The sequence below is a fragment of the Chiloscyllium plagiosum genome, chromosome 25, assembly GCF_004010195.1.
Source record: "Chiloscyllium plagiosum isolate BGI_BamShark_2017 chromosome 25, ASM401019v2, whole genome shotgun sequence".
Classification (NCBI taxonomy): domain Eukaryota; kingdom Metazoa; phylum Chordata; class Chondrichthyes; order Orectolobiformes; family Hemiscylliidae; genus Chiloscyllium; species Chiloscyllium plagiosum.
In genome coordinates this window covers 46,727,284-46,749,191 of record NC_057734.1, presented here as the reverse complement: position 1 = coordinate 46,749,191, position 21,908 = coordinate 46,727,284, and the positions used below count along the sequence as shown (strand labels likewise).

At 41.0% G+C, this 21,908-nt stretch overlaps 1 protein-coding gene across 3 annotated transcripts in view; it reads left to right on the top strand.

Moving 5' to 3' along the window:
- Window positions 1–21,908, top strand: part of rab36 (RAB36, member RAS oncogene family) — an 81,271-nt gene that overhangs the window by 2,936 nt on the left and 56,427 nt on the right. The window contains exon 1 of one of the 3 annotated variants that reach the window (XM_043716099.1): window positions 8,506–8,693. The exons of 1 other annotated variant lie outside the window; for it this stretch is intronic. Coding sequence is in view for 1 of the 2 variants with exons in the window: in XM_043716096.1 (XP_043572031.1) it covers window positions 8,702–8,715 (14 nt within the window). In the remaining variant the exon portion in view is untranslated. Of the gene's footprint in view, window positions 1–8,505; window positions 8,716–21,908 lie in introns of those variants that run through there. One more of the 3 variants, XM_043716096.1, reaches the window with a different exon arrangement.

Below are 21,908 nucleotides of genomic sequence, written 5' to 3'. Positions count from 1 at the left end.
CTCCTTTTCCACCTATCCACTCCACCCTCTCCTCCCTGACCTATCACCTTCATCCCCTCCCCCACTCACTCATTGTACTCTATGCTACTTTCTCCCCACCCCCACACTCCTCTAGCTTATCTCTCCAGGCTCCAGGCTCACTGCCTTTATTCCTGATGAAGGGCTTTTGCCCGAAACGTCGATTTCGAAGCTCCTTGGATGCTGCCTGAACTGCTGTGCTCTTCCAGCACCACTAATCCAAAAATAAGGAGGGTTGAGGGCATCCATTCTTTTAGTGCCGAATGATGGGCAATTGTCATGGTCAGAAAGGGAGGACATTTATGGGAGTGAAAGAGGTTACAAATTGTGGGGGTAGGGAGGGCTAACCTTGAAAAAGATTAACATCAAGGAAACTAGATGGAACAACATAGTACAAAATCCAATACTGAGAGTTTTTTAATGGTGCAATGGTAGTGTCCCTATCTCTGAGTTAGGAAACTCCTGTTCAGGACCCACTTGCTCCAGGGATGTGGAGCATCCCTGGACAGATGATTATACTTACCTAAAATCAATTTGTGCATAATTCAAACACTCTGATCGCACAAAGGTTGTAAAACAGGGTTGTTTTATTCCTCATTAAATCTTAATCAAATGTTAAAAACTTATTAAACTTTTAAATTATTTACCTTAGCTCCAACTCCAGCATGATAACATTACTATGTTCCTGACCTCCAAACAACAGATTTCAGCTGGTGGAGGTTGAGTGCTAACTTCCCATGGTTAATCCAGATGGAATCTTTCACTCTTAAATTATGAGTGCTGCCTAGATAGTCGACCTGTAGAGTTCTGACAGCTGTTCATCTGCACAGGTCTCAAGTCACCATCAGAGACTTTTCTGCTTGTAGCTTTAACTCCTCACCAGTCTCCAATTATTATCGCTGCACTCGGAAGCACAGTGAATACTCTTGATCTCTCTATCTTTAAAAATAAACAAATCTGAAAGGCTGCTGATCCAATTAAAAAGTGCTGAAAAGACTTGAAAACAGCAATATTTAAAGCTGCATTAAAAAAAAATTACAGAAGGTAACAAAAACACAGAAAAGCCCCATCCTGCATTGCAGATTCTTACACTGGCATTTTAAAGAGCAGAATGTAGAAAGAAAACACATAATTATGGACTGGTAATCCATTTTCATTCTATCAGAATTTAAGTTTTTTAAATCTTTTTGGATCAGCAGGTAACTGACAAAATCAAGCTGTCAAACATCCTCTCTTTGGGCACTGAAGAGTTAAGAAGAATAAAAATCTTCTGGTATGTTTGACACTGACTAGATATTCTGAAAAGCATTTTCAGATTTTTTTATAAGATTAATTTAAAATTCAAGTCTGTTTCAGGATATACAAGTTTGAGATAATGTATTGCCCACAGTCAATTGAAATGATTGACCAATTCATAGGCAATTGTTGTCACAAAGCTACAGCATATAATTTCACAAAAGCTAACTTAGCTGAAAGACTTGTGAAACTGGTTATTACCTTTATACCCATCGAATTCTTCAGAAAATCATTTTGGACAAACCCAAAGAGTAGACAATTGACACTTGTAGGAGAAGGATACATACTTGCAGGCCAGCATCAACTGCAAGTGTTTGTCTCTAGAACATCTATCACAATCATCAACGGGGTCAGGAGAACATCCAAATCTTGCATGAGATGTGGCTTATCCCATGCATCAAAACACTACAGCATTTTGTGGCATTTGCAAGCTTTCATCCATAAGAGTACATCGGTGTGTAGAAATCCAATTGTACAGATAAACCCCAAGTACAGTACAATGTTCCACAACAGCATGTGAAGGACCAACCAAACAAGGTACAATGCCAAAGTATAAAAAGTACGACACGTGCACATGAGCATGCCAACAAAGTCAAACAGGTAACCACAACCTTACAGCCTGCTGACCACAATCAAATAGTACATTGGAGGCTACCAGAAAAGTTGAAGCCAATACCTCCACCCAACTGATATACCACAAAAGGAATGGACAATATATTACCAGTGCCAAAATTGACACTTACGCTATTACAAATATCATTCCTTTACAATTCTGACACTTGGTGCAGTCGCTGAATTGGTGCAATGCTATGCAGTCCACACAAGACAAACTAATTGCTTAGAACAGGTCCAACATTCCATGTTGGAATATTCCATTTTCCATTTTAAGTACCAATACCTACATGTAAAAATGATATAGATGAACACCTGAAACCTTGACATCATTGAAAACGATGGACCTTTGATCCATTTACATGGATCTGAATATTATCACAAGGTGTCAAAGCCATCAGTTGCATTACCAATGATTCCAGTCCAGAACATCGAGTCTATCCATCACCTGACAGACCTTCACCTAGACAGGTTTGGCAACTTTAAAGGCAATGCAGTTTAGGAAGACACCTTGTATTTGAGGATGACCCAGGAATACTGATAAATTTTGGCAGATAAGATCAGAACTTCAAGTAAAATGTTTCAGAATATTTCATTTAATATCTTCCTGTACTTTTGGTACTAATGGACTAACTACAGATATTTAACATGTCTGTTTATGCATAGAAAATATTTCTTTTAATGGTACCATTATATAGCTACCTGACATTCTTTGAAAATGTCATGCAACAGTTATCTGAGTGCACGTCAGCTCTTTCTGCAGATTCTCCACATAGAAAATTGGTGACTCTGGGAACAAATCTTCCAGGTGTCATCTATATTGTTAGAAACAGGCACAGCTCAATAATGTGATGGTCCCTAGTGATAGCCTGTCTAATCTAATCTGAGTATTACACATATATTATTAGGAATATGACACTTCTTGCAATTAAAATCCTCTTTGAACTTGTCACAAATGTCGTTGAGCATTTACTTATTTTTAAAACATATGTGACATCCATTACTTCTCATAAATGCTTAACTTTCCACCATGACAGTATAATAATGACAGTATAATGGATATTGACATAGAGTGAAAATGATAGTAAGCATTAATTTTTGAGTCCTTACAGAAAATGGTCAAAATATTTTGTTTTGAGAATTCTTCTTGAAGATTATAGTCATAGAGTCATAAAGCACAGAAACAGACCCTTCAGTCGAACCAGTCCATGCCGAACATAATCCCAAACTAAACTGGTCCGACCTGCCTGCGTTTGGCCCATATTCCTCCAAACATTTCTTACTTGTACTTATCTAAATGTCTTTTAAATGTTGTTCTTCCACACACAAACCACTCTCTGTGTAAAACAATTGCCTCTCATATCTTTTTTTAATCTTTCTCTTCTCTCGTTAAAAATATGTCCCTTAGTCTTGAAATTCCCCACCCTAGGGAAAAGACACCTACTATTCATCTTATATGTACCCCTTATTATTTTTAAAATAAGGTCACCTCTCAACCTTCTATGCTCCAGTTAAAAAAAAGTCCTAGTCCATCCATCCTTCCTTTATAACTCAAACCCTCCATTCCCAGCAACATCCTGGTAAATCTCTTCTGAACTCTCACCAGCTTAATAATGTCCTTCCTATAACAGAGTAACCAGAACTGGACACAGTATTCCAGAAGAGGCCTCACCAACATCCTGTATATCCTCAACATAACGTCCCAACTCCGATATTCAAAGGTCTGAGGGCTACTTTTTCAATTTCAGTGATGACATTTTCAATCTCACAACATGAGTGGGGGCAGACATTAATATTTCCTTCTGTATTTGTGTTGATATTTTGGATATTTAAACTCACAGACTCAGAAGAATTCATCAGTAAATACCGGCTCATGATTAAACTTAAAGCTACAATAGAGACGATCAGCTTAGATTTCCTGGACACCACAGCTTTTAAATTGGCTCAACGGCCATAAGTTTTCAAAAAAGGACATGAGATTCCAATTGGCATTGGAGGGCATAAAGCACTTCCCACTTTTCACCAACTAACAGTCTGCAGGATCTTACCCTGCCAGGCTGCAAATTGAGCAGAGATGATCCTCATGACACTTTCTCTGCTATATGTAAAATGGTAGACAGGCAGGAGGATGGAAGAACACAGCAAGCCAGTTAGCATCAGGAGGTAGAAAAGTTGACATTTTGGGTGTAACCCTTCTTCAGGACTCTATTTTACAAAGCCATCTGCCTGCTTCCCAGCTCCCTCGTGTCCTTTGTGTCTGTCTTCACAGAATAACTACAAATTATGTACCAGCAATTGAGGGTAACCAAGGGGAAAACAAGAATAAGAAACATGAGATAAATAACACAGCAGAGTGACCAGCAGAGAAGTGGTGTTGGAGAAATATAGAGGATGAAAAGCTAATGGATCTCAAAGACCTTTCCTATATCATAAGGTCAGAAGTGTGGATATTCTCTGATAATTGCACTGTTTGCAGTATGATTTGTAACACTTCAAATGCTGAAGAATTCTGTAGCTAAGTGCACAGCAAGATCTTGACAATATTCAGGCATGGTAAATAGCAAGTATCATTCCCACCAGACTTGTGTCAGGTATTGATCATCTGTCATCTGATTAGAAACCAACTTTAGTACATAGCTATATCTATATTTAGTGAATATTTGAAAAAAAGCACATTGAACAGCCCAATAAAGTTGGCTGCTATAATCACATGACCAGAATTAGTGGTAATATTCCAGAAACTTCTCAAAATCAACCAATCAGTGCCCTTTGTACCTCTTGATGAGAGTGGAACACTAGCTACTGTGTCATGAATTGTCACAAAATGTCTGTCAGAGGAAAAAACCTTGACACTAGAATTGTAAGTTACCCCATTCTGTAAAAAGTGTAAATGATGTTTCCTTTAATCTCTGAGATGAGCCACAGACAGTTTATGTACAAAGAGATAATCTGTCTCAATGGTAACTTGTCCCCTCAACCCCTAGCAGAAACGTTCGGTCACATGTTTCCACAGTACTGAACCTGACTGCATTTTATCCATTGCAGTCAGTTTGGGGTCAGCACTGCTCCATGTAACGTTGACTGACAAAATCAAAATCCATAGCACTGGGCTACGAAGGAAAAGCCTTTGGTCTATAAAACGCAGCCAACTAACTAGTAATTGTGTTTTCCAAAAGTGATCAATCTTCTTTCATCAAAATAGAAAAGCAAAAATTACATTTTAGCAATACTCTTTCAAAGACCTTTTTTTTAAAACATGTAATCTTCCGTAACAGTCTCCAACAAGAGAGAATGAAACCATTTTCCATTGATGTTTAAAAACATTGCCATTTTTGAATCCCCTAACATAAAACCTCCTGAGCATCACTACTGACCAGAAACTCAACTGAACTAGTCATATACACACTGGCTACAAGAGCAGGTCTAAAGGCTGGAAATTCTGTGATGAACAACTCACCTTGTGACTCCTCAAAGCCCATCCACCATCCACAAGGCACAAGGGATGGAATGCACAGATGAATATAGTTCCAATCCCACTCGAGAAGCTTAGCACCATCCAAGACAGAACAACAACCTTGATTAACACACCATCCACCTTTTTGAACATTCATTCCCTGCATCACTGGTAATGACAACAATGTCTAGCATTTCCAGTGCAATACAGGATTCAGCAAGCCTCCAACAGCACCTTCAAACCAGTGACCTCTGCCACCTAGAAGGACAAGGCAGATGATTTGACCATATATAGCATTACTGAAATATTCAAAATGGTATTCAAAGAAATGCATGTCAAAAATGAAATTTTAGGACAAGTCAATCCAGTCTGTGGCACACATATTTAGATGCTACCCAACTCTATTAACCAAAAATGGCATCAAAGTTAAAAATCACACAACACCAGGTTATAGTTGGACAGGTTTAATTGGAAGCACTAGGTTTCGGAGCACTGCTCTTTCATCAGGTCAACCACCGGATGAAGGAGCAGCACTCCGAAAGCTAGTGCTTCCAATTAAACATGTTCGATTATAACCTGGTGTTGTGTGATTTTTTAACTTTGTACACACCAGTCCAACACCGGCTATCTCCAAATCAAAAATGGAATCTTACAGTGCAATGCCCTTCTGACAGAAATTATGTTGTATCCAATCTTAGCAAATACTGCTAGCAATCTGTTTGGTGGCTATCCTGCGCCAATACTTTCCCTGTCTGTGGTACGGACATTTCTCTACTTCTTTCACAAGACCTTCAGTATTATGTTTGAAAACATTAGTTTTCTCTGTTCAGATAGTGTTCAAAGCAATGCAGGTCCAATTCAGTTTTCAAATGATATCCACCATGGCTTGCAGCCAAAATTCATCTCCCTTTCCACAAGTACTGACTGTTTTTCAGGAGCATTAAGTAAAACTGAGATACTACTGCACAGAATAAACATGTTAAGCCTCAATTACCACTGTTTTCTATTGCATCCTGCAACACATTGAATGAGTGCAGGTAAATACATGCAGTGATCTCCACACTCATTTTTGAGAGTTAACCGATTTTCCTAGTTAATATAGTTAAATAATCAAAGTTTTAAAAGGAAGTCATTCTCTTCACTAAGAGCACAATTTTATGCAAGGGATATCTTCAAATTGGATGAGTTTTTCAAAAAAAAACTTTTTTTGGAAATGCGTAATTAAAATATTATTGAATGCAGTGATTACAAAATAGTAATTGCGAATTGTTTGTCAGACTATTTAAATAAGAAATACAGCAGTTATCATTGATTATCTTGTTATCTTCAGAAGTGTAAACACTATTAATTATTCAGTTATCTGGTTCTTATAACTCAGGGATCTGTAAGCAGTTCTCATCCGAGATTTTCATTTTAAGAGCTTGCGAAAAGTAACATGAAGAATTATTGACGTTCTTCAAACAGTCAATCGAATTGGATTGCTATATACTGTCCTGCCTTTGAGATTTTGTTGCACTGAATTATTTTTAATTGTAAATAAACTAGAAACTGATTTGGCCTTTGAATAATGTTCAACAAGTGTGATAATAAAGTGTGTAAAATCACCAGGAAGTTTTGTGGGCATCGTAACAAATGACCCAACTAAAGAAGTAAATATTTATCACAACCGAAATTTAGATTAAATTATCAGAAGTAAGTGACATTCCTCTGAGCAAATAACTGTTGATGAGCACAAGAAGAATTGTAATTTGTGTTAGGTGTGACTAAGTACAGATTTGAGACGGCCCAGGGAACTCCTTATGAACTCAACCTGTAAGCCTCTTTTGGTTCGTCCCGGAGATCATGCCTTTGGTAGTCTGGAATTAAAAAAAACTCTTACAGACAGTTTAGTTTAATTTTAATCATCCCCTTCATTTACTAATAGCACCACTGTTACAACATATCACGATACCTATAAGCCAGGCTAACTGAATTGTAATAACTCAGGCGAGTAGGACATCACTCTTTCCTTCAAGAGCCCTGGCAGGCTACTGTGTTGTACTATCACAAACAGACTACATTTATACACAGGTTTACAAAGGCTGTACTATCACAAACACAAAAAGTTAACAAAAGCACTGCATGTTCTGAATTAGACTGATAATAGTGAAGGATTCAAACATTGTTATTAATTTCACAAAGCAACAGCTGTGAATGTTATCACTCGGTGTCCTATACAGGTTCACTGATGTTAAGGCAAATGTCCTTAATTGTCTTACCCTCCTTGCCTGTCTATTTCCTAGTGTGCAGCAAATGTGTTCTATTATTCAAAATTACATTTTAGTCTAAATGTTTAAGGACAAGTTTTAAAGCATTGGACTTTCTCAACTCCTCGTTTTGTCATTATACTTGTAGTTTATACAAGTTTATTAATTAGTCCATTTAATTGATTTGTATTCTTAATAAGTGAAGTGCCTCCTTTGGCAAGTCATCACCTGAAGGAGCAAAGTCTGAAAGATGCTGGATTTCAGCTTGGAAGTTCGGGGATGGAGGTACAGGGGTATACAAGGGTCAATTAACCAGATTCCTCTTTGGCTTAGGCAAAAAGCAATGTACGGTCCATTTCATGCATAACCGATGACAATATAAACTCATTGGATGAGACCAAGAGCTATCAGTATGTTCTACACGATCCATCTACACAGCGACCATAACCAGCAAGTAACACTCCATCCACATAAATTGGACAATGGTGGGGCAGGTATTTTCCCTGCATTTTGAGAAATCATCGATGTAGGTGGGCGGCACGGTGGCACAGTGGTTAGCACTGCTGCCTCACAGCGCCAGAGACCCGGGTTCAATTCCAGCCTCAGGCGACTGACTGTGTGGAGTTTTCACATTCTCCCCGTGTCTGCGTGGGTTTCCTCTAGGTGCTCCGATTTCCTCCCACAAGTCCAAAAATGTGCAGGTTAGGTGAATTATCCATGCTAAACTGCCCGTAGTGTTAGGTGAAGGGGTAAATGTAGGGGAATGGGTCTGGGTGGGTTGTGCTTCGGCGGGTCGGTGTGGACCTGTTGGGCCGAAGAACCTGTTTCCACACTGTAAGTAAGCAATCTAATCTAAAGGTGCAACATTGCAGGCCAATGACTGAACAAGGAGGAAATCTAGCACTAGCCGATTCTGAAGCGTCATCATCTGCGTTTCCTGTTCACCAGCTTCAAAGTGTGGGCAGTTGACTTGGCGGGTTTTTCAATGTCATACGCAAGGTCACTCATCTGATCGAGGGCCATCTCAACACCCCAGCCAAGAATAAGACCTCTCATCAGACCACCAGGTTTGTTGATGGAAAAAGTTATGTAAGTCCTGTTTTGTTTTTCCTCGACTTTTTGTTCCATACTGATTCACATGTTGGTGGGCGTTCCATTCATCATCTACTTGAAGTACTTCATGGTGGAGGGTAAAAAGTGATTGGGTGTATGCTAGGGCACAACGTCCATACCAGTCATTGGGTAAATATGGGAAGGTTTTGTTTCCACATAGCTAATGAAAGCTAAAAGGAGTTCCAAGGGTGCACCTCAGTGAGTGAATGACGAGTCCACTCAGAGCGAGAGCTGAATCTTGTAAACAGTGGGTGCTATCAAACATTCGGTTGTCCAAGTGTATAAACGGATGGAGAGCAGGAGTACGACTAGTGTCTTTGATAATAATTTTACATAGTTTTTGTTTCACTTGCCTCATTTCGTGGGTACTGGAAAGTCTTTTAATGCACCATTCTAACAGCGGAACAATGTTAATGTTGAATCCTTCAGGTTTGTTAGTGCACTTCACACAGCGACACGCATCTTCTACCGAATGGGTTTTTCCATCACAAATGAGGGATTGCATAAGTGGGTGAGTCCTATTTATACACTGTACATCAGAATGATGGAAGAGTGATCAGATTAAACCTAGATCAGGGGGTTTAGCTCGAATGAAGAAACCATTAGTAACAGAAAGAAGATTGGGAGTGCATAGTATTTTTGGTCTTTCTTCATCTTTCCAGCTTGTCTTGTTAATTACAGTAGCTACTGAATACAGGAACCGTGTAATGGTATTTCTGTCAGTGGCGGTAGATCGGATAGGAGAGCATTCTGTCAAGAAAGTATAGGTGGTCAGTCTCATGGCAATAAGTGCCTTAGAATTTGGTGATTTTGGTTTATGTGCTCAATACTGCAATCTGTACAGTTCATTTTGAGAGGGGAACAGACAAACATTTCAAAGTAACAGTTTTTGGTTGATAGAGCAGATGAGGCTGTGGAATTGTGCCACCTCATGATGACTGGCATAGAAGTATTGCGAGGATGACAATCATTTGCTGCAGTTTCAGTGGTAGCATGGCCGAGCGGTCTAAGCCGCTGGATTTAAGTGGGCGGCACGGTGGCACAGTGGTTAGCACTGCTGCCTCGCAGCGCCAGAGACCCGGGTTCATTTCCCGACTCAGGCGACTGACTGTGTGGAGTTTGCACGTTCTCCCCGTGTCTGCGTGGGTTTCCTCCGGGGGCTCCGGTTTCCTCCCACAGCCAAAGATGTGCAAGTCAGGTGAATTGGCCATGCTAAATTGCCCGTAGTGTTAGGTAAAGGGGTAAATGTAGGGGTATGGGTGGGTTACGCTTCGGCGGGTCGGTGTGGACTTGTTGGGCCGAAGGGCCTGTTTCCACACTGTAAGTAATCTAATCTAATCTAATCTAATCTAATCTAATCTATCTAATTTGAAGAGTGATGTTTGGGTACACAATGTGAATAGTTTAAATGAGTTTCAGCTGGGCAACTGCATTCATGACTTCCAATGGTATTAGTACAGGTTTCAGTTATACAGTCACATTGGAGTTTTAGCCGGTCTGAGATGTCACAGATGGGTTGGTTACATTTAGGTGCATGTACTTGGGTTAGGTTTCCATTGGATACCTGTATCTGTACTAACACTAAGACTGTGAGGGGGATGCAAGTTTGCAATGTCCTTTGTAGACCCATGTTGAATGTCCTTCTACGTTTGCTGCAGTTTCAGTTGTCAAAAGAACTTGATAAGGATCTTTCCAGCAGGAGCCCAATTTTTCATGATTGAAGTCTTTCAATAGTACGTAGTCACCAGGGTTAATGTTTTTAAACATTGGAGCTCTTTCTTCTTCCTTCCCTGATATTTGATATGCTTCTTTGACCTGTTGATGATAGGACTGCAATGCTTTGGTTAGCTTAATCAGGTACCTGTGCATTTCTTCTGCCATGACATGCACATCAACAGGGTGTTGGACAGTTAATGGTGCAGACCAGGGAGTCCTCAGGAGCTTTACATATATCAGTTCTGCTGCTGAGAGTCCCGTCTTTTTCTGTGTCATGGTTCTCATATTAAAAAGGGAAATTGGGAGCACTTGCAGCCAATTAAGGCCTGTTCCTTCGACCAACTTGCTTAGCTGACCTTTTAAGGTACCATTGGCACTTTCAACAATTTCTTGGGGATGCTTGGCACAACGGAATTTTTGAATCATATTCAAACTCTTACTTAGCTCCTTGTTTAGCTCCACACAGAAGCGAGAGCCGTTATCAGAAGAGACGGTTATTTGTACTCCAAATCTGGGTATGACTTCCGTTAACAGAATTTTACAAGTAGTTGTTGCTGTGTAGTCAGTACAGGGATAAACTTGAATCCATTTACTAAATACATCGATTATCACTAAGCAATATTTATAACAATGACATCTAGGTAACTCTATAAAATCTAACTGGATAGTATCAAAAGGTGCACTCAGCAAGGGAGTTTCATTAGGATTGTACTTTTGACAAATTAAGCAATTTGGAGCTGCTTGTTTTGCTTTTTCTGACAGGTGGGGATTCCACCAAGCTTGGAGAATTCTGACCACCATTCCCTCTTACCTACATGCATGTGTGTATGAACATAATCAACTAGAATAGGCAGAAGTGAGTCGGGCTGACATGTCTGTCCTACTGGCGTAACCCAAAGCTTATTGTAACTACTTACGTAACAACCATGGTTCATCCATCTTTGTTTTTCCTCATCAGAGGCATCCCCCAATGAGTCCATATCTGCTCTAGGTCAGGCATGGTTGGGGTGACAAAAGAGGAAATACGATCTCTCTTTGGTTTCCTATTCGTCATTTGAGTAACCATGTCTTTTTGCTCAAAAGCTGCTTTCTTAGTGAGTTTTGAGAAGATTTGTAGCTCAAGTTGAGGCTTTGGATGTAGGTTTGGATGTAGGACAAGCCAAACAAAGACACCCACGAGAATTCCTAGAAGCATGGCATTCCAACCGGAACACTATCAACAAACACATCGAGTTAGACTCCATCTACCACCCCCTGAGAAAAGGAACCAGAAGTGACTTCACCACAGGAAATGACATCACCAACCCAAAGAAACCTAAACATATAAATCGAAAGCAGGAATTTTCAGCATTGCTTTGCATGAGGTCCACTGAAGATGTTACCTAGTAAGGTAACGAAACGTCTGGAAATGAACCTTTCAGCTCAGTGAGCAAACCTATATCCAAAGCTGCTTTCTTAGCAGCTGCATCAGCAGTATTGTTGCCTTTAGTGACATCAGAAGCACGTAATGTTGGAGCAGTATTTAAAGGAGAGAAGCTGATTCTGAAGTAATAAAATCTCATAGCGACTTAGATGAGCCACAGTGATGTGTTGAGTACATTTAGAGGTAAGCAAGGATACTGCAGAATGCGAGGTACAGACTTTTACATTTTGATGTAAAGTTATATTAGAGGCAGCCAACACCATAGTATGGATGGCAGGGAGAATCTGGGTGCAGGAAGGCATCCCTGAGCAACATTAGTAGAATAATAGGCAACAGGGCACCCATCATTTAGGACATCCTGGATTAGGGACCAGAAAGATGGGTGTATTAATGGAAGAATGGCTTGCTGTAGAAACTAATCAAAGACAAGTTGAATGCCAGCTTCACCTTCTGGTTTTGGGGGTATAGAGGGGAGGACAGAATTAGGTTTGATCAGAATGGAGATGGGTGGGACCTTAGCAAGAGTTGAAAAATGTGTTGCTGGAAAATCGCAGCAGGTCAGGCAGCATCAAAGGAGCAGGAGAATCGACGTTTCGGGCATAAGCCCTTCTTCAGGACCTTAGCAAGGCCCATCTATGTTTTAAAGGCTGCCCAGACTCCAGGATGTACAGCGTCCTGCAGGTGAGGGTGGGCATGATGATGATGAAGGCCAAGGAGTAAGGCCGTGCGTAAAATAGGATCGATCCTTGAGCAAGCAGCTGAATTTCATAGTAAGTTTGATCAGGTGGACTGGCAGTGATATCCTTTGCGGAAAAATGGACATAAGGCAAGAAAATTTAGAGTTATGTTTTATTTTGCAGCAACAGCAAGCATGACTCACTTCTGTAGTTCATCCTCAGGGCTAATGAATGCTGAATCCACTTGAGTTTCCAGGTTTAGCAATGAGATCAGGTCAAATTTGATATCAAGCCTACATTTGACTAAGTGTGGCATCAAAGAACCTGTGCAAAACTAGAGTCAAAACTCTCCACTGCTTGAAGTCATTCTTAGCATAAAGAAAGTTTTTGTGGTTTTTGGAGGTCAGTCATCCCAACTTGAGGTTGCCACTGGATATTTTCCTTGAAGTAGATATTTTCTTTAAATTTTCGAAACCTGTTCAGAGATATTATTACACACCTTTATAACAAGTTGGACTTGATCCCATTCCCATCCAATTTCCCACCTCCTCACGAATGGTAACTTACCACATTGAACTTTACCTTCAGCTGACTTCCCTAATCCGAGCACCAACAGTACAACTTATTGATGCCCACCCTGGTCTTCTGTGCTCCTCTATGAAGGCCAAGGTGGTGGTCACTGCCAATAACCCCCCCCTTCCAAATCCAGTGCTGTCCAGCCTACTTTCCATATACCTTGTGTTTACCCCATCCCTGGCCTTGATTCCACCACCCATTTTGTCAATGAACCTACAGCTACTACTGCCCTCCATCTTTGCTCTCTCCTTACTGATCATTGTGACAGGACCCCAGACTTTATTTAACCTGGAACTCTAACTCACCATGACAAGGATCTGCTGGACATGACTGACCAGATCCCTGTCCAATGTCTTCACAGATCCCCGAATGACAAAGTGCAATTGGCTGACATGTATGTGCTGGACATACAGAATGGACCATTGCCCATTCCCTGGACTGACTACAGTCATCAGATTCCCTGATCATGAGTGACTCTAGTGGATGACTGATCATGGCCTAATGCCTGGACTGTGTACAGACTGTGCCCATGATCTCCTGATAGACAAGGTCCTTACCTAGACTGAAGGGACCCTTCTGCCCAGTTTCTGACATGACCATTTTGGTGAATAAATATGCAGCACATTTTGCCGTGCAAGCAGTTGGCACATGCTGTAGGTGTTAGATGCAACATCCAGGTGTGCTGCACAGCAAGACAACCCTATCCCGCTCGCCTCCATCCCCGGACAGATGTGAGTAGAAGTGAGATGCAGCCTGGTTCAATCCATGATGTAGTGTCTGTGCCTTTGCTTTACACATCCTTACAGCAGCCTTTCAATTCTAGTTGCAAGTGTGCATACAATGCAAGTCTGTGCTTCCTAAGCAGTCTAAAAGTGAATTGGAGAAATACCATGATGGTTGAGTGGGGTTGGCTGATGCCACTCACCATTGTCAGTGCATGAGGGGTGTGTGTAGCTTGTGACCATTGATCATGCCCTGCAATGTAGTTTAGTGCTGAGCAGCATGGAGGGTAGTTGCAGCCAGTAGAGAGCTGACATCACCAGTTACCCACTCTGACTTCCATGTTAAGAATTCTTGACATATCACTTGTTTGGTAAGATGGAAAAGAATACAAGTTGCAGCATTAATAATGCATTTAACAAACTATAGACACCCATAATCGGCTATCCTCCCTGCCTGGTAAGAAAATTAATCTTACTGCTTGACGAATGCACAAACAATGCAGCAAGTTGTTCCTGATATTGACATAGGCTTTGCTAGACATTTTGTGTGATTCTGTCACAGATCTCACCATCACCCACATCACTCAGACCTCTATTTATTTCTCCCACACCTTTGAAAAAGGTTTGGGAAAACATCTGCAGAAATGGCATAAGCGGTTGAAAACCTTGTTTTTTTTATGTCGTACTCCATCCAAAATATGGCAAATGCTAACTGAAGCCCCCAAATTCAGTGGTCCAGGCCCACTACCGCTCCTAACACTGTGGCTGAAGGTAAGGTAGAGGCTGCAGGTTTTGAGTCCCTGTCTGAGACTGAGATACCACTGTGGTCAATCTCCTCATAGAGCTACTAAGGGACATTTCCAAAGGGTGTTGCACCAGCATCACTGCAGGAGCAGCCTCTATCAATGGAAGTAACTGTACAGATACTTTGTTCATCAGAGGGACCACAAAGGTGGATGGATGATGACAAAGTCTCGCGAGAGCTGGTTCCCTTATCTCTGAATGTTGCCACATCAGCCCTTTCAGGAAACTTTGGAGGGAACTATCAGAGTGGACAGCTGGATCAGTCCATGCTTTGTGCACCACATGTGCCACTGACTGATCAATATTACAGATTTTCGGCTGCATTCCAAAGTTCAAAACATTGTTCCTGCAGTCACTCAGAGTGATGATGCATATGTTTCTCCAAGAAAGTGACCCATCCATCAATAGTGGAATTCATATGCTGAGGGACAGCACCGTAGCTCAGTGGTTAGCACTGCTGCATCACAGCACCAGGGATCTGGGTTCAATTCCAGCCTCAGGTGACTGTCTATGTACAGTTTGCACATTCTCCCCTGTCTGCATGGGTTTCCTCGTGGTATTCCGGTTTCCTCCCACCGTCCAAAGATGTGCAGGTTAGGTGAATTGGCTATGCTAAATTGCCCATAATGTTCAGGGATGTGTAGATTAGGTGCATTAGTCAGGGGAGATGTAGAGTATTAGGGTAAGGGATAGGTCTGGGTGGGATATTCTTCGAAGGGTTGGTGTGGACTTGTTGGGCCAAATGGCCTGTTTCCACACGGTAAGGATTCTATGATCCTATGAATAAGACACAGTGGAACACATAAGATAAGTGGACTCTTCCATTCTCATCTCATGACTCAGGTAACTTCAACGTGTGGCCAATCTCGCATTGATTCTCCAAGTAGAGTGTCTAATGTGCAAGGCTGCGACTGTCCACCATTCTCCAAGGGGTTTGTCACAGCTGACTCTGCCTATCCCATATATTCCTGCCTTGAAATGATGTGCATTTCACACCATGTCATTATCTGTAACACACTCAAGGACCTGTGGAGATTTGAGTATTGCATGGATAGATGGACAGGCTCTGAGGTTTCTTCCACATTTGACACTTCTAGAATGGCTGGCCCTAGTGGAGACATCTGAGAAAGTAATTATGATAATTCATCACTGAAATGATTGTAATGAGGTCAGCCAGGTGGTCATCAGTATGAGTTCCCTGATTAGAGGTTATTCATCTGGTCAAATCAGTGGCCCTGGCTGATAGATAAGAACAGGAGTGTCAAACATTATATTCACTCTGAAGGAGCTGGATCAATGTCAGGGCCGCCCCATATGTAAATTAAGGGTGACTTGGTTATGGGATACTGGCCTCTGTGGAGTTATTTTGACTACTGTCAACAGATGCTTCAGCGACATGAATTATGGAGATGACAGTTTATACACTGACAGTTTGTTGCGTGTTGGGGTGTTGGGTTAAGTTGTCATGCATCTTCTGATCTTGGGATTTTGAGATATTGTCACTTCATGTCAGACTCTCATTTCTAAATCTCCAATATGACAGTGTCTTGCAACTCTGGCCAAATCAAGAGCCAGCTCTTCAAAATGTAACAATAAAGTGAACAGGGTGCGGGTTTCCCTAGAGTCCAAGCATGCTCAATCACTGTCATTGTGTTGCTTGCCAGTTTGACCTGTGGAGTGCAAAAAATATGCCATTAGGAGAATGCTGTCTCCCTCATTTGCATGAGATGTTGCAGACTCCCACTCGCCCACTGTATAGTTGTGGTCAGATGATGAACTATGCTTATAAGTTATCAATGATGCTATGTATACTGCTCTCTTACAGTCAGGAAATCGCTATGAGCTCTCAGGGACTGGTGAGCAGGAGCTATGACATCTGGGTCGATCTCTGGGCACATCTTGCCAAACCTAACCAAAACAAACTTTAAAATCTTTGTGCCCTGGACTCAGTTCCTCCTCAGTATTCCCAGAGTGTAACCTTGGGGATAATAAGAATGAGGAAATTAGGTTATTAATATCAGCAGAGAAAAAGTATTGGAGAAACTCAAGGGACTATATCAAGAAAATTCCCAGGACTTAATGCTCCATATCCAAGGGTTCTAAGAGATGAAAGCAGTGATAGTGGATGGGCCTACAATGAGTCAGTAAATTCTGGAACAGCTAATTGAAAATTGAGAAAGAAACAGAGAACTTCACAGTCCAGGTAGTTATTCTGAGATCAGTCATTAAACCTGCCTCATTCCACATTATCAGATCCAAAATAGCCTGCTCGTGGTTGGAATACACAACATATTGGAAACATCCTTGCTACCTCTGCCAATTTGATTTTTCCCAATGTACATCTATGAAACCTATGCATGAAGATTAAAGTCACTCAAGATAAATGACGTTTACTCATTCTCTGTCCTACAGAACAGTTTCTAAGAGGGGGGATGCTATAGACTTTTCCTATCTGATTACCTTTAAATTATTCTACATGCTACTTCCTACCTTCATCCATATGGATTCTATATCATTAATAAAGTTACTTTACCACTTTTCTCTTCTAGCCTGTCCTTTCAAAAGGTCGTATACAGTACTCCTGAATGTTCAGTTCCCAGCTTTGACCTCCTTGCAACATGTCTCCTTAATGGCTGCAAGATCATACTCAAGATAATCTATTTGTGCCTTTAATTCATTTATTTTGTTTCGAATACTACTCACTTTCAAGTAAAGACCCATAAATTTTGCCATATTACCTGTTATTCTCCCTTTGTCTCTATTTGTTGTTTTTTATCAATGCTTGTATACTCTGTTCCACTGTGGTTATGATTGTCAGAATAGTTGCCTTGCCAGATGCTTTTGATTTGCATGGCTACATTTTCCTCCTCTTGCCAATGGTAACTGTTAGGGTAGATAAAGGTAACCTGTGGGGAAGTCTGAAGTTATTCACTAATCTAATTAACCTTAATTGCACTGCCTCTAATACAAATAAACCCATCCTTAAATATAGAAAAGTGAGTAAAATAAGGAATATGAGTGTTTTATGTTCTCAGTTTGATTTTGCAATTATCAATATGGTTGCAACAATATAGTAAACAGTCTTAAATGGATGGCACAGGAAGCAGTTCACCTACAGACAACTGTATCTCTACTCCAAAGCAAACTAAAAGACCTTATGGTGAAAGTATACAACTCATTCTGATATTTCAAGCAATCTATAATTCTAACCTACTTTTAAGAAATAACATCTCTTTTGTTGAGCCACATTTGACAGAATTTAAAACATCCGCAAGTCGCAGCATACAATTTTTTAAACATAATAAATTCTATTGAAGGTAGTAACGAATAACTTGCTACTGTGCTACATGTTTGCCTGGTTTCTGTACTTTATTTGCAGCATATTTGACCTCAATCATTCTGAACAATTCATTTATGCTTTCCATTTTTCCTGGAGTTAGTAATTTGTGTACCCTGAAGTTAATCAGTTATGTATTGCATCGCAGAGTGAAGTTGAATCAGCCACCAGTTAAGTCTGTCTGTGCCGAATGAATAACATTTTCATCAACACCTAGAAAGAAGTTCACTAATATGAACATAACTATAAGACAGAAGGTACATAAGAGATCTAAAAAAGGAATAAGAGGGGCAGAGGGAGTATGAGCTCAGAATGGTGGCTAATGTAAAAGAAACCTAATAAATCATGAAAAGATTGTTTAAGGAAAGGTAATTTGTGGCCCCCACCATGCCTATTGTAGATTTGTACTCTGTACTGTTCATGACCCTTACAGGCATACTTTGTTGTCCAAGATTCTCGTGTCACAATCTCCTGCTACACTGTTACCATTTCCTTTATTTAAAGACCCTTGGCCCAAGCAGCCCTGTTTGATGATACCTTCAGAGTCGAATGTGGTGCTGGAAAAGCACAGCAGGTCAGGCAGCATCCGAGAAGCAGGAAAGTTGATGTTTCCGGCAAAAGCCCTTCAATCAGGGACCTGATGATACCATCATGTTGTTGTAGCAAGCAATGATTTGCACTATGGTCCCTCTGAGCCTAAGTACTCCTTATGTTCCAGAAGGCCATAAGTAATGAAAGAAAATGAAGGTAGAACATAGCACACCTTTACTAATAACGTAAACAGACAGAAGAGGTAACTCTATTCGAAAATTGCGGCTGTGATTCTACAGATCCACTTGTCCTCTTTAAGGTGAAATGTAGGAGCAACAAGCCCAGAAAGCCGTAAATGTCTAGGGATATTCAGGACTGCACAAAAAGGAAAAGAGGGTTATCCAATGTGTACAAAGGGAGCAAAACAACAGAGACCCTAGAGGAGTATGGAAAGTGCATGGGGACTGCAAGAAGGCAATTAGGAGAAAAAGAAAGGGTATCTTGCTGGAAAATAAGATTGGGGGATATCTATTTTCAAATTATATCAAAGGGAAGAAAATAACCAGTGAAAGAATAGAGCCTATTAGGGACCTAGGAGGCAAATCAGTGGACATTAGTAGAGTGTTAAATAAGTATTCCATATCTGTCTTTTTTTGAGAAAAGGAGGATGCAAGTACGGAACTCGAGAAGATGGACTGTGAAGTTCTTATGCAATTGATATAAGAAGCGAGGTGGTATTGAAGTTCTTGGCAGATTTAAAGATGGATAATTCCCCTGTTCAGATGACTTTTTTTTTCCCAGGCTACTGTGAGAGACAAGTGAGGAAATTACAGGGACCCTAATCCAACTTTTCAAATCATCTCTGGCCACAGTGGAGGTGCCAGAAAACTGGAGGACACCTAATGTGGTTCCATTTTACAAGAAAGGTACTGGAGATCAACCAGAGCACTGTATACCAGTGAGTCTAACATCAGTGATAAGGAAACTATTGGTGAAAATTGTGAAGGTGAAAATTTATTTCCATTTAGAGAGGTAAAGTTTGATCAGGGATAGTCAGCCAGCGGAAAGTCATGCCTAACAAATCTAGTGGAATTATTTGAGGAATTGACCAAATATTTGGATGAGAGTAGAGCAGTTGATATAGTTTATATGGATTTTAGCAAGGTCATTGACAAGGTCCCACAGGGGAAACTGTTAAAGAAGGTAAAAGCTCATGGTATCAAGGGGGAGTTGGCAAACTGGCTTGGTGATAGGAGACAGAGTGATAGAAGACTGTGTGATCGGAATACCGTGTGCTGGGTCCCTTAAGGTTTGTGATATTTGTAAATTATGCAGTTAAAATGTGGGGTGTAGGATAAGTAAGTTTGTGGATAACACAGAGAATGGTTGGGTGGTTTACAGTGAGGATGAGCATGTTAAGTTATAGGAGGAAGGGCAGATCAGTGGCATATGGAATTTCCTCCTGATGAATGTGAAGTAACGCTTTGGAAGAAAGAACAAATTAAAGGAGTACTGGAATGAACAGCAAGGCACTATCAAGCTCAGAGGAACAGAGGGATCTTGGGGTGCTTGTCCACAGATTCTCAAAGAAAAATTAAAGCTCATGATATCTGAAGTAAAGTATTGACATATTAGAGAACTGGTGGGCAGACAGTAAGCAGAGAGTTGGAATAAACAGGTCATTTTCAGAGTGGCAGGCAAGGATGATTGGGGTGGCTGCAGGGTTCAATGTTGGGACCCCAACTGTTCACAATATACATCAATGATTTGGACAATGAAATTGAAAGCCATATCTCCAAATTTGCAGATGACACTAAGCTGGGTGGTAGTGTGTTCTGTGAGGAGGATGTTAAGAGGCTGCAGGGTGACTTGGACAGTCTGACTGAGTAGGCAAATACTTGGCAAATGCAATATAACACATAGAACTGTACAGCACAGAATGTGCCCATTGGCCCGCAGTGTTGTGCCAAACATGACACCAAATCAAACTAATCCCTTCTGCCTGCTATTTGCCCATGTCCCTTCATTCCTTGCACATTTATATGCTTATCTAAAAGTCTCTTGAATGCTACTATTGTATTTGCCTCCACCACTATCCCTGGCAGTGCGTTCCAGACTCCTACCACTCTCTGTGTAAAAATCTTGTTCCTTACGTCTTCTTTGAACCCCCCCCCCCCCCCCCCCACCTTAAATGCATGTCCCCTTGTATTTGACATTTCAACTCTGGGAAAAAAATCTGATCATCAACCCTATTTATGCATCTTTTAATTTTATAGACTTCTATCAAGTCCCCCCTCAGCCTCCGCTGCTCAAGTGAAAACAACCCAAGTTTTTCTAGACTCGCTTTATAGCTCATACTCTCTAATCCAGGCAGCATCCTGCTAAACCTTTTCTGCACCCTCTCCAAAGCCTCCATGTCCCTCGTATAATGTGGCGACCAGAAATGAACACAGTACTCTAAGTGTGGGCTAACCAAAGTCTTATAAAGCTGCAAGATGATGTTCTGACTCTTGTACTTAACTTCCTGACCAATAAAGGCGAGCATGCCATATGCCTTCTTTACCAACCTATCTACTTGCTTGGCTACTTTCAGGGAGCTATGGACTTGAAACCCGAGATCCTTCTATACATCAATGCTGTTCTGAGCCCTGCCAGTAACTGTATAGTTTTCCTTGACATTTGATCTCCCAAAGTGCAGCACTTCACACTTACCCAGATTACACTCCATCTGCAATTTCTCCACCCACATCTGCAACTGATCTATATCCCACTGTATCATTTAACAACCTTCTACATTATCCCCATCTCCACCAATCTTTGTTTGATCTGCAAACTTACTAACCCACACGTTTGCATTTTCATCTATGTCGTTTATATCACAAACAGCAGGGGTCACAGTATGAATCCCTGCAGAATGCCATGGTTGTAGACCTCTAGCCTAAAAAACATTCTTCCACCACTAGCCTCTGTCTTCTATGACAAGCCAAGTCTGAATCCACATGGTTAAATCCCCTTGGCTCTGATACATCTTAATCTTCTGGATGATTTTACCATGAGGGACCTTGATGAAAACCTTACTAAAATCCACATAAAACAACATCCATTGTTTTACTCTCATCAATCACCTTTGTCACCTCCTCGAAAAATTCTATCAAGCTAGTAAGACATGATCTGCCCTGCTTCTGGATTAGTGGTGCTGGAAAAGCACAGCAGTTCAGGCAGCATCCGAGGAGCAGTAGAATGGACGTTTCGGGCAAAAGCCTTTCATCAGGAATACAGGCAGAGTGCCTGAAGGGTACAGAGATAAATGAGAGGAGGGTGGGGGTGGGAAGAAAGTAGCATAGAGTACAATAGGTGAGTGGGGGTGGGGATGAAGGTGATAG